Consider the following 16,096-nt stretch of genomic DNA (forward strand, 5'->3'; position numbering starts at 1 on the left):
ACATTTCGTTCTTACCTGATTTAGTGTGATTTCTAGCATTATTTAATGATTCTTTATGTAATAAAGGAGGATTATTATCATGTGTCCAATACGCACGGGCACTTTTGGAATGCAATTAAAAGCCATGTTGTACAGGTGCTGCTCCGCAGGACAGATGTGGTTACGCACGACGGTTGCGTCACGCGTTAGGTTTTGTTCATGTTCTGAGAGAAACATCATGAGTAGAATTACACAAAAGTCTTAAGGTTAGTCTCTACAGAACGTGCGTTACGTTGGAGGATACAACATCTGATATAAGATCGGTGAAAGGTACTGTATGGTGGTGAAGTAAAAAAAAAAAGAACACACTTCTTTAGCAAAACATTTGTTGTATTTATAATCGTGGAGAATGGCACGACCAGTGTAAGGACACTGGTATTGCTGTATACAATGTATGCCATTGTTTTTAAAATATATGACTTTCATGATAAGAGTGGACAAGACGTTTCTTGTTAATTAGCCGGTTTAAAGTAATTACTGTACATGCTCTCAGACTGGACTGTGGTTTGCTACGTGCACGCCACTGATCATCAGCCTGGCACTGTTACGGTGGCATTGGTCTCGTTTCGCATTCTAAAATCACCAAATAAACGGCAGACAGAACTTAATATGTCTCTGTGTACTTTGTTTATTTAAGGATTTTGTCTGCCCCGAAAGCTGAAAGAACAGCGACACTGTTCACAGCCGTCAAATGCTCCCGCGTTGAAACTCTCCAGGTTTAGTTGGTTATGGTTAACATGGGGCAGTGCGCTTCAGCATGCAGGAGGTTAATAATCTAAAAAACCTTTTTCTCCGGGGGGTGGGAAAAAACCAGCAGAAATAAATCGGCTTAGTGGACAGAAATAGAGGGGAATGGTTTGGAAGCCAGAGTGGGATTAAGGAAAATTCTGTAAAATAAAGAGCGAGTGAGCATGTGTGTGTGTGTGTCTATGTCTGAGCGAGGGAGAGAGAGAGGATGAGCATTGAGTGCATCGTAGATTTTCATCCAAATCTGTATCTGTGGTTTTAATCCTTCGCCGCTGCAGCATCGGAAAGCAGAGGCTGTGGCAGAAACACGTTTTTATTTTAAGAAACGCGTTTTTTTTTTCATTCTGCGGGAGTTTGCATTTCTTTTTTTCATTTAGTGTGTTCTGTGTTATTATTTTGATCTGTTCATATTTTCCTCCCCGAAATCTGATTTGCACCATGAGCAGTCTGTGGGGTCCACCCGAGCTCATACCTTTGGAATGGTGGGGGACACGCAGCCGAGAAATGGAGAGCCTCTAAAAACAGATGGAGTTTGGGATTTATTGCAAAATAAGGGAAAGATGACCGTTTTTTCTTTGTGTTTCCTTCTGTGCGCAGATCTACTGGATTTAGCTGTAGGTAAGTCGAACACTTCGGTGTTGAGCATTTATATTCCTGTTATGTGAGTCTCCGTGAATTGTTTTTAGTAGAGTTGTTAATATTTTGCAGTGAAAATTATATAATTAAAAGTAGATAAACATATATGACTATTTTCGAAATTTGAGAGATGCCTACATCCGAATGCCTGCGTTCCAGGGTCTTTAAAGTGTCTTTCAGAAAGCGGACTGACCACCTGGCACAACTAATATGTTGGGTGCGCTCTTACACCGTTGATACATATTTCGTATCTGTAATTTCTGCATTCTGTACATCTGTCGCCAACTTTCTTTTTACATCCATAAAAAAAAACAAGCTGGAAACGACGTTGCGTCTTGTGATCTCATCCGGCAAAATATCGCTGCCCAGCTGTCTTCATTTTCAACAGTTTGTTGAAATGTATAGAAACATAAAAATCAGTTAAAGCCAGCTGTAATGATGGGAACTGTCCAGGGTACGTGGATCACTCGTGTGATGCGTGCAAAGCAGTAAGTTACAGGGTTATAGAACAGGTGAATGACATAGAGTACCATTTTCCCCCTGAAGCAATACAACTTTAGTGTGATTTTATTTTAGAATGGAAAACGGGAGTTTTGAGTTTGATTATGAAAAGCAGCCCGTTTCCTTTCAGATTTTTTTCGGACTCTGCAGAGCGCGAACAATTGTTGCCTCTTGCTGTTTTCCCGCAGCGACGTTTACCCAGTAAGTTTATCAATGCACCCTTTATACTGGGGTTTAGACAATCCTAAAATGTAACGAGGGACAAGACGATTTCACGTAACCGTGTATAAGGAGACAATCCCGATCCTTTGTGCTTTTGCGTTCTATCACGTTCCTGCATTCGCTTTTGAAAATAAAATGATTATCTGTCGCATGGTGCTGTCTCCCCTCAAGAGGAATGAGACTTGACGGCACTAATGAAGAGACCCAATCCGGTTATCAGAGAGCTTTCTGCAACAGCCGATAGCTCAGGTACAGCCCAGGTGTTTCAGATGTAACTGATTTTTCAGATGAGACGCAACACCAACTGCTAGATACTGAATTTGAAACTTATTTATGTACTGTTGTCGGAAACGATAATAAACGGATTTCTTGCAAGGGCTTGGTTAGTTTAGGTACAGTATGATTGGGGGCCGATGCGAGGAGGGCATCGTTAAAATTATTAAATGAGCGTGATTTATTATTTTATGATGATGTTTTTTTTTATTTTGTTGCTTGTTGTTTGAACCCCGTTATGTAAAAAAAAAATCAAAGCTAACTTGAAGGTTATAATAAAGTTACAGAATTTTAGTAGTGCCAGTGGGTGTCTTATGTGAAATTAAGTGAAATTTCTGGCCTGTTAGAAATCTAGTGATAACCTCAACATTATGAATATATACTGTCATTGAAAAGAATAGTAACTGGTCAGGGCGTGCTGTCGAATGTTTTGGAGGCACATTCTAGATGTTTTCTCTGAAAATGTAATACCTGACCTGGCAAAATGTTAAATTATTTTAGATATACAGTATACTACAAAAAGTGCAATTAACTGCAGGTTATGGCAGGAGCTATAAAATGGTAAACAGTATCTGAATTTTAAGTTGTCAGATGTAGACATCAATTAACAACCATACTCTTGAGAGGGAAGACCACATTCATGCCACTGAGGAATGAATGTACCGTATATAGTGTAACTACAGAAATGATTAATTGTTGGTCTAAATAATTCATAGTGGAAATCTGACTGCGGTACCAAATTGAATTATTAATTTGGTACCACATTCAGATTTTTTATGACCTCCAAACGTGGGTCTGAGCTACAACATTTCAAAAGCGGGTAAAGCCATGATTGTTTGACAGAGGGGTGTGTGAGGTACTGTATGCACTCTTTTATACAGAGAAGCCATTACAGAACATTTGCAGATGAAACTCTGAGAATTGTGTAAGCGCTTCAGAGCTTCAGGAAATGAACACAACTGGCTCACAGCATAATCCATAGCCCTCCCCCATTGAAAGCCCTCTTCCTACAGCTATGTTTAAAATAAACCTATTCACTTTGCCAAGCTAAGCCCCTTTAGGGCAAGTCCTGATTTCCAATGGGGAAAGACTGAGGAGCTACTGTATGTCTCTGTTTACGCAAAGTTCTGCAGCCCTCCAAGCAAAAAGCAGCATGGAGTAAAGAACAGAGAGATGCTGAGCTTTCATTGGTTGTACAGTACTGCTTCTACAGTGTTCCTAAGTACGTAGCTGCTAGCATGATGAACAGGCATACTATACATAGAAGGGACCACTCCTGGTCTCACTTAGCTATTGTTCCCCCTACTGTTCAATTAAGCTATCTTTTCAAACAGGTAATCCTGAGACATTTAGAACAAAACTAGTGATATAATAACACTAGTTGCACCCATGTCACACTGTTCACATAATGGTGATCCTTTTCATTTGTGTCATTATGATTGATATTGATTTTGTTCCCCTAGTTATATCCAACGTTATGACTGTGCCTTCTTTAAGAACATTGGAAAGGGCACTGTGTTCTCAGACTAGAGAACGTTGGCTATCCCAGGGTTGGGCTGGCCTCTGAAAGGCTCAGTTGATGTGATTTGTTCCAACATCTGTCATTCATCAAAAGTGTGCTCCATACTACATAGAGCAATAACACTGTATAATTATATTTAATTGGAATTAAAAGCCTACAGACTTTTCTTTCCATTTAAATAATATAGAAATATAGTCTTAAGGATTTTATTGACTGCAACTAGACTGACCTTTTAATGAACTGAGATGGAAAAAATAGCACCAAATAATGACTTTGGGTGGATTCTCTTTGAGTTACTGTTCATACTGTATGATGTAACCTAGTCCTTAGATGTGATTAGACGTTCAGAGTGTGTTTTAAACTAGTTGGTGCAATCAGTGGCTAAACTCTACTACTGGCACCTTGAGTTTGGATCCTGCATCTTATTTGGTTAATTCTGTTGATAAGTGGAAAGTTTTCCTTGAAAGTTTGCCATGATAAATTTGCACATCTTTCTTGCAGGTTTACTGTGCTTATATCGTGTTCTGTTATACGTACCTCTTTCTTATGTAAAGACATTTGAATAAATAATTTATCATTTTACTATCATTATACTTTGCTTTTCATATGGTGCCACATACGCTTGCATCATTTGTATTCTGATCATTAATGACATTGGCTGAAGGCTTGCTGAGGAGCTGTTTTCATCATTACTCTTTCCTACACATTATGTCAGTGTGCATGGTCTTCAATAAGTTTGAAATATGTGTTTTGTTCACTCCAATGAAAGTCCTGAATTTCAACTGTAAGAACTTTAATAGCATAAGACTGTTACAAGTATTACAATAATATTGAATCACTCCTGTACAGTATCAATTTAAGAAAAAATGAACACATTAGTTCTGTTTTTCTGCAGTGATTATTGAACTGAATGCATGGAGTTTGTATTCAATTGTTGCAGTCTTTGTGCACGTTTGCAAAAGCAAGTCAGTGGTATTAGAGACGTAATGTATTTACTGTAGTGTACAATACCTCTAGGATGTACTGTAGCCTTAATGTTTGATTATTACTGTCCAAGTAGTTAAAAGTAGAAACAGGTGTGATGCACAGATAATGCAGCTGACAGCTTATCGTATTGAAGCTAGCAGGCTCTCGAGAGACCCAGGCTGCTGAGTTTAATTGACAAGATGCCAGTGTCACTGCAGGTCCCAGGTTATGTAAGTTCATTGGAAGGCCCAAGACACATTCTATCTGCTGTGCTGAAGAGCCCAATAGTGCCTTGTGATGTATCCAACAAGCAGGCTGATGATGCATCACTGAGTAGATTTGATGTGATTAGCAGTTGGCTAGGTATACCCACCTTCTCTTGAGATTTCAGAACCCATTCCTGTATGCAAGTCTTCATGTGCCAGATGGAGAATTTATATTGTAGTGCCTTGCCAACATCAGATAAAAAAGCCCAAATCAACAGTTATCTGTGTGTTTCATCCATCAGAGAGAACACTATGAACACCAATGTGGGCATACAGCAAAACTAGATCTAAGGAGTCATTGACATAAGTAAAGTATTGGCAACCGTCTGTCTGAGCATAGGAAAAATTCTTCTGTTTTCTAGGATTTACCAGCATCCAATAAACTAGACTAAATATAGCAAGAAAATTAATATATTAATCATCTACTAATTTAAAAAAAGTTAATTAGTGAGTAACAGTGTTTCACATGGAGAGTAACACACCCCAGACAGAAGCACACACAGATTGGATATCCAAGTCTGGGAAGAACATCTGTATAGTCTGGAGCCAGCATTACAGTACCAGTCATGGTTTATGGTAGCTGCCACTTTGAAAACTGTAAATTATAATGATGCTACAGTACTTCTACCCATTGTTAATAAAAACTCTGCTAATAATGACAGTAATGTGCATGGTTCACAGATTTGACTGTACATTGCCTCCAGAAAAACAGCTGAACTGAAACAGCTCGATGGTGCCAGTGACATATGTCCACAAGATGCTGGAAGCTTTATAAGGTACCAGATACCATTTATTTCTCATGGATTCGAGACGCCTTGGTATGGATGTAGTACTATAATAGATTCTGCTGGATCCTAGCATTAGTCTCTCAAGTTCAGTTGGTATAGTATTTACACAAGTGTATGTGCTACAGCTATGCATTCATATTTTCCTAGATATGTAGTCCTGCTAAAATGGTCTTGCCTTTATCCATTGCTTTACAGCATCTGGTCTGATTTAAACTCTTTATCATAAATACATTTCAGAAGGGAAATCATGACACTAAATGCCATTTTCCATGTACACTATGTTTCATTAAAAAGTATGGTACACTCATAAAAACCAATAATTAAATTGTTTGTTTTTATAAAAGCCAGTCCATTTCTTGAAGACAATTTTCTTTTAGTATCCCCAGGAAAGCAATATGATGTGATGTTGCATATGGTGGAGACTGAGCCCTATATTCAGAAATAGCTGGAAAGACAGTGTATTTTAAAATGTCTTGTAATTGGATTATGTAGATTTCTTATTAAATTGATTTTAATGATAATACACTTACAGACAGCAAGGTAATCTTACTCAGATTTGTTACATTAGATTGAATCTGTGTACATTTGGAAAGAATATTTTTCCCCACTGTTAGAGACAATAATAGGCTTTAGCCCACTTAGATGCCATGCATAATAAAAATTGTGCTTGAATAACCTAAAACATGACCATGTTTTCTACTTTCTTGCAACAATGAGCATTTGAATATGGCATATGTACTGCCTTAACCTTTGCTTAGAACCATGGATGATTAAATTTGGGTACCCTTGAATGCTTAATGTTCCCCCCATGTCAAATATATTCAGGATTGTTTAATAAGGCAGTCATACAATGAGATCATTTGTTGTAAAATTCCAAAATGTTTACAACCACTGCAAAATGTGTGACTGAGTTCGAGATAGCCCAGATACTATATTTTGTAATAAAAACATTTGGATTTGTCGTCAAATCACTTCAACAAGATTCTATGCATTTTAAGGGTTCGAGAGTTTCTGGCTGAATTTTATGTTTGTTTCTTCAGTGCGTAGCACTCAGGAGTAACTGCTGGTCATTTCATTGGGGAAGGGAGAAATGCCATGATCACTTTTGAGCTCCTAATAATACCTGGGTTTTCAATCTTAAAGTATTGTTAATCTATAAACCAAAGCAGATGTACGGGGAAGCTCATTTTGTCACATGCATTGGTAGCATTGAGAAAAAGCATAGTAACAATTAAGAATTCACTTTCTAATTGTTTAACATTAGTCTGATCTCTTGTTTTCAAATGTGTCATTCTTCCAGTATGGAAGCGGGCTCAGGGCTCAGTGTGTTTTGTTAACGCTATCCTGTCCACAGGCACTGATACTCCTGATAGAATTTAAGTTGCTCCACACTGCTGAAATGATGGAGAAGTGTCCACTTGGCTTGCTATTATAACCATTTACCATTTTGCAGCTGTGAAGCCCAGGATGCTATACAATAATTATAATTAATTGTAGCAATGGTGTAATGCTTACTCATAGTTCACAGGTACCCAGCAAGCCCCAGTGTGTTGTTACACATGGTTCCCCACCCCATCTCACACAGCCCTGAGGGATGGTCAAGTACAGTAAATGACCTCAACAGAATCTTACAAGACTGCAAATGTTTTAACACTAGAATGTCAAGCTGTTCAAATCTTTCATTTGGCTATTTTGATACCCCATTTTCAAATTATGTAGCATTTTTAAAAATGCAATTCTAAATCATTTATAAATACTGAAGTGGTTTCTGTTAAATTGGGCTTCAAGTTATCTCCTTCTTGTTTCTGCCTGAGATTTGAATGTGCATGACTTACTGTATAGCACAACTCCATTTTCAGTCAAATAGCTGTTATGTTTCATTTTGCCTAAGTTGCATTTCCATTACCTTTGTTAGTTTTCCGGTAACCACTGGGTACCTGTAATGATTTGGATCCCTGCTGCATAACACATATCTATCAGTTCTCTGCTTTTCCCACCCTTTACATCCCTGTGGATCCTGTGATTTTGACCCCTGCAGTTGACAAGTAATTTTGAAGTCCCACCGTTTAACAAACCTCCATTCTTGATAGTTTCCCAAGCAGTTGGACACCCACTAGAGTCACTTCAATCACAAAGATGAAATTATGAATTATTAAGGTTTTTGTGTTTTTTTAAACACTGTCGGAACAGGGAATTCAATTTTCTTTTTGTTGCTGTTGTTGTTATAACTGTGCACACCGCAGTCATGTGGCCCGAAAAAATTTAAAAGAAAAATTTTGTAAAATAGTCTGTCAACCCATACAGAGATAACTGGAAATCATTTTACTGTTCTGGGCCGGTTTTATTCATCAGTAATCAACAACTTTCTTAGACTATGACTTGACCCAATATCAGAAATAATACTACATTACAGTTAAATAAATAATCAATTTGTTAAGAAGATCTCCATTGCTCTGAAGAAGTAAACCATTCTGCATTCTTCATGAATGTGAAAAATGACATTGTGCCATTTTACTAATTCTGCAGCTGTTTGAAGGCAAAATAATGAAACCAAAGGGCATTTTTTGCAGTTTTGTTGCGGTGTCCATTCTAGGCTTTCAAAGAACGACAGAGCCTACAAACATAACAAGCTGTGTGTGAGTGACTCATATTGGATTATGTTTCATTGCCATTCCACAGACAAGTGTTATTCAGAAACTACATCAACCTAGAAGATTAAAAAGTCGGTAGTACCGTGAAAGTAGTCTTTTTATTATTTGGTGGTTTAAGTTTCTTCAAAATTCAGTGACATCTCAAACAGTGAGACAGACACTGTTTTTAAAGGGCATTTATTATCTTACAGATTTTAACCTGCAAGATGTCAATTAAGATTGGAGAAGACCCTGCTGAAAACATAATTACAAATAGTTTGCCTGCCTTTACATTCATTTGCAATCTGTGTGTTGTTTTCAATAGCAGTCATTTATGAGAGTACAGGGATCAGATACATGGTAACTAGAAGGCTAGCACTATTTGTTTCCGATTAACCACGTTAATTTTGTGCAAGCATGCTGCAGCTACAGGAATTTCAGCTCTGTATACTGTATAAATAAAGCATATATAAAAAAAAACACAAAAGAAAGAGAAAATAATGTAATCTGTAAAAATATGCTGTTACTTAAGTGATAAGATACTTTTCCTCTCACCCATCATTAGTACTGAACCAATGTATGGGTTTATAACCCAAGGAAAATGCAGGGAATCTAACCTTCCAAATAACACTAACTGGGTTTTATATTATATGCCATGTAAAATGTCTAAAAGGGAATAAATTGGGAAGCCCCAAATATTATTAGAATTTATAATTTAATAATTTATTAGTCTGTGCCTCATGTTACAACCCTCAAGTGCAAAAATGTCATTTCGTTTCTAGTCAACCAATTCATAGCTGTTATGATTAGGTTGCTGGAAGGCTGATGAGATGTTATTCGGGGAAAGAGATTTAAACTGTTCTGCTGTTGGTCTCTATAGCACTTTGAGCACTGTTAAGTGTAGAAACCAGGCTTCTCTGACTTCAGGGTTGTGTATTCCCTTGTTGCGCAGATTCCTGTGACAAACAAATCTGATTAATCTGTTTTCATGTTTGTGCAGCAGTCACTCAGAAGTTGTCCTACAGCAGTCAAATGAACCTGAGCTGCAACTTTGTTGGTAGCTAAAACAAATTAACTTTATTGATGCCTTCTCAAAGGAAAACAAAACTTGGCTCTTTTCGCTAATCTTGAGATAAATCACTTTTGGTAGTACAGTGGCCATCAGAGACTACCCCCACCCATATGTTATCATTTGTAAGCAGCTAGCTTGATTGTTTAATTTCACTACATTTGTGTAGGTTGATTTCCAATGGGCACTTTCATCTTTGTCAAAATAAATGAGTATATAAAAATGAGGTGACATACTCTATGGTAGTGTAGAATCAGGCAATTAGTTCTGTTGGATGTAGTAGTAAGGACTATTATTCATGAATAATGCATTCTTCATAGTGGTGTCCAAATTGGTTTGCAAGAAGTGCTGGGAACTGCCTGTGAAGGAGTTAGGAAGCTGGGTTAGATGTTTAATAATGAAAAATCTGACCATTGAATTAGAAAAATAGTTCAAGGAGTGAAGCTCTGGTGCACAGAGCTCGGAAAGGACTGTGTAGCTCTGGTATGGACTACATTTGTGATCTCCGTGACTGTGGTCTTAAACAATGCAGTCATGTCACAGGGTGGTCAAGGGCAGAAAGACGGGTCACACAATTACTGTATTCAATTCTTTACTAGTACTGCTTCCATGCTCCTGTGGATTATTTAATCAATCACAGAGTCTGATCATGGTATTTTGGAAAAAGATTGATGTGCAATACAAATGGTGAGTGTCAGTGTGCCATGTCAAAAAGTCAAATAAGTCATCAGTCCAAAGAAGAAAGCAGAGTAATATCGATTAAGGCCTTGGGTTTTCTTAGCTCATATATTAGTCTTAATCCTCACAAATAAAAAAAAATCTATTGACCACAATAGAAAATCAATCTACTGATTTAATTGATTTATTCACATCACAAATAAAACATGATTTATGGCTGCACAAGTGATTGTGACCTATCTGGACAATACATCAACTGAATTGCTTGATTGGATTTGAAACATTCCATAGTAAACAAAAAAAATCCACATAGATAATTTATTACAGAGATGGCCTGATATAAATGCTTCATAATCATATTATCAAAACTGAATTTAGGTGGATGATATTTAAATGAAGCTACCCTAAAAGCAGTCTTGCTTGGAAGCAGTTGTTACGGGGATTAAACAAACATTATTCTTGATAAATGCAATGCAGTTTGTGAGAATGCCAACACCTTTTAAGAAATGCAAGAAAAATGTTACACATTCACTTCCTAGAAGAAAAATTGTAATGTTAAACTGCAACCTGGGCAGGGGTTGCTTAAAATACAGCTTGACTAAACAAGGTGTGCATTTCGCTCATTATTTTATTAGCACAATCTTTTCCAGAAGGCAGTAAAATCCCAAAAGGTTTCTAGGATTGCAGTCTGTTGCACAGAAGAATATGTATGAGATGTTAAAATGCATAAGACAAAATTGGGTATTCTTGTGAAATGAAAGAGAAATCAAACATTTCTTTGACTACCCATTTCTCTTTGGTCACCTTAAATGTACTCTTGTGATACAAACTGGTTATTGTGGTGAACTCATGCCGAGAGTGAGTATTTTCCGAAGATGCAATTGTAAAGCTTCATGGATGTCACCCTTTGGCTTTCTTCAACTGACCGATATTACAGCTGCTCCATTTCCTTCATCAGAGAAGGAAATCTGCTGAGCGCAGTTCTGAAAAACAGAATTCTCGGAACCAAATGGGACAGTGTGACACAAAGCTGTACAGATGCCTGCTTTCCTAATGCGGTAGGTTCAAGAGACTGGCAGTCGATATGGTGATGGTTTAATCATAAATTGCCTCCATAAATCATAAACTGGCAGAAATATAAATCATGATCCTGGATCAAAAGCTCATGTGATTGTTGCGGTAACTGAATATCATTAGGCCATCCTGCTCCAAGTCATTACAGAGGCTCAAAGGCTTAAACATCACCAAACTCCAAATCTCAATTACAACTGTTGCATTTAGGTGTGTGTATATAGTATACTGTAGATGGTCCTAATTGCTAGCTTACTGTGAACAATCCAGCCTTGAGTGTGGCTGCTTTAAAGTATTTTAATTAATAGTGCAAAACCCTACGGCTCACTAAAACTCCATTCATTATCCCTGCACCACAGCTCTCTACATGCTCCAGCTGTCACTGTAGTCTCAGACAGAAACAGGGCAGCTCTGGTCCTTGGGGGCTGGAGTCCTGCAGGTTCCATTCGGATCTTTTTAAGACTTGAAATAAAATGTTTTACAAATGAAGCAAATCATTAGTTTAATTTAGTGTCTGAGAAGCGAGGAGAAATGTAAAAAAAGGAAGACTGTGTGAGCCGCAAGGTCCCGGGACCAAAGTTTCATCCATATGCATTGCCTCTAAGGAGCTATTTCTGTCTGTGCAGCGATCTCAACTCAGAGGAATGAGCAAGATTAAGTTTCTTATAGTCTCCCATCTGAGCTACACTGTCATACAGTCCCTTGATAGCAAGCAGTGAGCTTCACTGCCGCCCGTCTCTTGGTTCTGACTACTTGGCAGAGTCCTCATCTGGAAAACCCCAGAATAAAGCCAATTCACAGAAGAATCAATAGGCTACCTCCCTGCTGTTTTCTGTGTGCAGAGGGGAATAGCATAAAGCACGTAGTTTATACAGCTCAAAGATGCCTGCAGCACCTCCTCAACTGCAAGCTGTCATGGGATTTGAGTTTGTCATATCCTCTGGGCGTTTTCCTTGTGGTTTTCATTTCTTTTCCACTTCAAACGTGTTTGTTTCTATAAGACTTTTACTTCTCTGTTCTTGCTGTTCAAACACCAGGAGCATGTGCTTTCCTAACCTTGATATGTGGCATGTTTGAGTTTGACACAGTTTCACAAGGGCGTCATTGAGTGCATAATGTATGTAAAGGCTTTAGATCTCTGTGGACATACTGTATCCACAGCCAGAAATGGAATAAATAACTTGATAACTCACGTACAGTAGGTCTGTCTTTTGCTCACAGAAAAAGAAAATTGATAGAGGTGTTCTTTGAAATACTGAATAGAATTTGATCTGCAAAATTATTATATTCTCCTAACTATTGTAATAAGAAACTTTGATTTATATTTTTATATAAATGTGGAAGAGAGTAGGCAGATTGGAAAGATATTAAGGAGCCATAGCATGCAAGATCCTTGAACAAAAGCATAATTTTACATTCAACTCAAAACCTGAGAGGAAGTCAGTGCAAAGACTTCAAGACAGGAGTGATGTGGTTACTTGAATGTGATAATCAATAAAATAATGATATGTTTATAACAGCACAATGAAGTAAACAAATATAAAAATAAATGACACAAAAATTAAGAGCTTCAACTACAGTACCTTGCAAAGGTATTCAGACCCTCTAAAAGTTTTCAAATATTGTTGGATTACAACTGATACACATTTTTTCCAAACAGTATTTTTATTGCAAACGTATATACTCAAACAGATTTTTTTAAAGACAAAATTAGTTATTTGTCAGCAGATATCTTAAAGAAAGTCAAAACCAGAAATATACTGCTCTGGTAGTGCTATGTTTAATGAGGATATAATTGCCTTACCATTGATCTCTGCCTGTGTACCATTGAAGTGACTGTCACATTTACTGGACAAAAAATTGGTCAGGCAGTGAATCTGAAGGAAAGGTATGAAAATGAAGAATAAAGAGCATTCTAAGAGAAAGAGAGAAACTGATAAAAACAAATAGATTAGGAAAAGGGTACAAATAATATCAATAATCAAGAAGTGGAAGCTGTATACTACCAGACACTGCCTAGAAAAGGCTATTCCTCAAAACTTGGCAGCCAAACAAGAAGGAAACTTGAGAGGGAAGCCAGTGAGAGGCCAACCATCAAATAGAAAGTTGAAAGAAACTATAGAGTTCAGTGGCTGAGAGTGGAGTGACGATTTTACAAAGATTGAGAAGTTCATAACTTAAGTGTCTAATCTCCAAAGAAACAAAATGGAGTTTTGGCCAGAACCAGACAGTTTTGGAGCAGAAACAGCAGTTGTGAAGGCATGAGATTACCATCAACATTACACAGCACCACTAAATAGCACATTAGAGTCTGTCCTTCACCCTGCATCACCAAATAGGGTTTTACAGTATGAACAGATAAGAAAAGCTGAAGCTCAGTTTTCTTAAGGGGTCCCTTGGTTAGATGGAGAGTCTCAGACTCATCCACCCATTTTAAACTGCTTCATGCAATACAGGGTAACAGAGGAGCCTGAGCCTATCTTGGCAAGCAATGGCACAAAGCAAAATACACCCTAGATGGAACCCCAGTCCATTGCTGGGCACATACTGTACACATTCAGGTATACAACACTCACACCAAAGCCAATTTAGCTACCAACGTGTCTCTAGGTAGTGGGAAAAATTCAGAGAGCCAGGGGGAAACCTACACAAACACAGGGAGAGCATACGGCGTCCACTCAGATAGCGCTCCAGATCTGGAATTGAACACACGGCTCCAGTGTTGTGAGGCTGCAAGGCTAACCACTGCATCACCATTTCGTCCCAGAGTCGCAAATATGATTCTGAAATTGATGAGTACTGTAGATGAATAAGGTTTGCATTAATGTGATTGTACCAGTATCAATTCCAATGGTTTCCTGCAATTGGAAATCCAGACAGCACGTGACATTTCATCCATTTTTTCCACCTTGCCTAAACATCAAAAATGAAACAATGCCTGTGTGCGTTCTTCTCTTTAAATCATATTTGCTTTAAAGGTAATTCTCTCCCATTGTTCTGGATTAATTGTAAAAAACATTCCGGAACATTTTAATCTTGTTGTAGAAGTGGTGCCTGATCCTGAAAGCCAGCTATTATAGCACTAACACATAGCAACCCAATCACAGGTCCTGTTTATTTTGTTGTCCAAAACACTTCAAACACTGGATAAATATGCATCAGCATGGCTTTTCCAATGGCACGTCTTTTTCTACAAATGCAGATACAGATGCTCAGCCTTTCAAGGTCACCCTTGGATAGAATTAAATGCTTTTTTACCTACTGTGTGATTTTTTTTTATTAAATCAAATTACTGGGATGATCCTCCAGATTAATTATACAGCTTGAAAGTGCAAATAGTGCAAAGTACCTTGAATTTAATCTTTAAGGAGGCGTTTAATAAGTAAAATCCTGTGTTTTTCGTCTACCTGGATACAATTTAGAAGCATTTCACTGATTATGCTCCAGCTGGCTCTGTGGATTCTTAATTAACTGGACCTCTGACTAAAGTTGTATCATCTTGTGTTGGAATAAAGACTGATGAATTATTTTAAAAATTCTTTAGCCTGATAGGTTAAATAAAAACAACAGCATGAGGAGTGAATGTGGTGAGCAGTGCTTGTTTACAAGGCCACCCACGCAAGGCAATGTCCTTTAAGCACTTTCCATAATCTGCTGAAATATGTTAAATGGGCCTGTTTGCTGGGTTCAGGGAGCTATCACTCAGGCAATACACACAAAATTCTGTAGCAGAACAAAAATCATGTTACTGTAAATATGTGCCTTCATACGTTTTCCTGAAATATACAGTAGTTCTGCTGTACATTTTGAGGTCATTGAAAAGCTATTTGAATCTCCTCCCCTCCCAACCCTCATTCCCCCTGTTAGATCTTTGATCGAGTTTGACAGAATTTGTTATCCTACACATCCCAGCCAGGGTCATGACTTCACTTTCCTATGCGTGTGTGTGGGGGCGTATGAGACAGGATATAAATGTGGCTCAGCATGATAGTCTAACATTACTACAGAATATCGTCAAGCAAGATGGTAGGTGGGCTGGGGATTGCAATAGCACCTACAAGTTTTGTTTGGGGATGAAAAGCTGTAAATTCAAGATCACCCAAGCTTCTCTGTTGATTTCTGCCAAAGAGACAGCTGGTACTTAGTCAGAAGACGTAGGAGTAGACTGAGTGAAAGACATTGCAAGGCAAAGCTTTTTGGTTGACCAGCTCTTTCCAATGATTCACCAGTGCACTTTCAATTATTACATAAACAAAACTATTAAATAAATTGCAAAAAAAGAGCATGGAAAAAGTGAGAGGACAAAAGCATGCGTGCCCCTGGTCAAAGACCACATACACAGTTTTGTGTTTTTAGCACTAGATTAGAAGAGATCTATAGTTGTGCAATTGCACAGGCAGTTCAGAATTCCTCAAATCAACGTACAAGTAAGCACTTCGTATGTTAACTTTAAATGTTTTTAGGCATACAGTAAAACTTTATTACACATGTATGTTGGAAATGACTATGATTGGTAATAATAAGACAAAAAAATAAAACAAATTAAATGGCTGATTCAGTATGAGGGATGGGGGAGTAACGAGTAATTTTTGGTAATTATTTTGGATAGAAGAATAATTATCAATGTACTATTTAGTTTTTGTTTTATCGGAGTGTGCCCTTTTTTTTCTTGTCTTTTATAATATTTA

General features: G+C 37.7%; 1 protein-coding gene across 1 annotated transcript in view; it reads left to right on the top strand.

Moving 5' to 3' along the window:
* Window positions 1-871: 871 nt before the first annotated feature.
* The window catches only part of LOC148642011 (immunoglobulin superfamily member 21-like), a 219,674-nt gene continuing 204,449 nt past the window's right edge, over window positions 872-16,096 (top strand). The window contains exon 1 of the mRNA XM_088616875.1: window positions 872-1,404. Within this exon, the coding sequence (XP_088473001.1) occupies window positions 1,266-1,404 (139 nt within the window). The 5' untranslated portion in view covers window positions 872-1,265. The remainder of the gene's footprint in view (window positions 1,405-16,096) is intronic.

Source organism: Lepisosteus platostomus, chromosome 23 (assembly GCF_059453375.1).
Source record: "Lepisosteus platostomus isolate fLepPlt1 chromosome 23, fLepPlt1.hap1, whole genome shotgun sequence".
Lineage (NCBI taxonomy): Eukaryota > Metazoa > Chordata > Actinopteri > Semionotiformes > Lepisosteidae > Lepisosteus > Lepisosteus platostomus.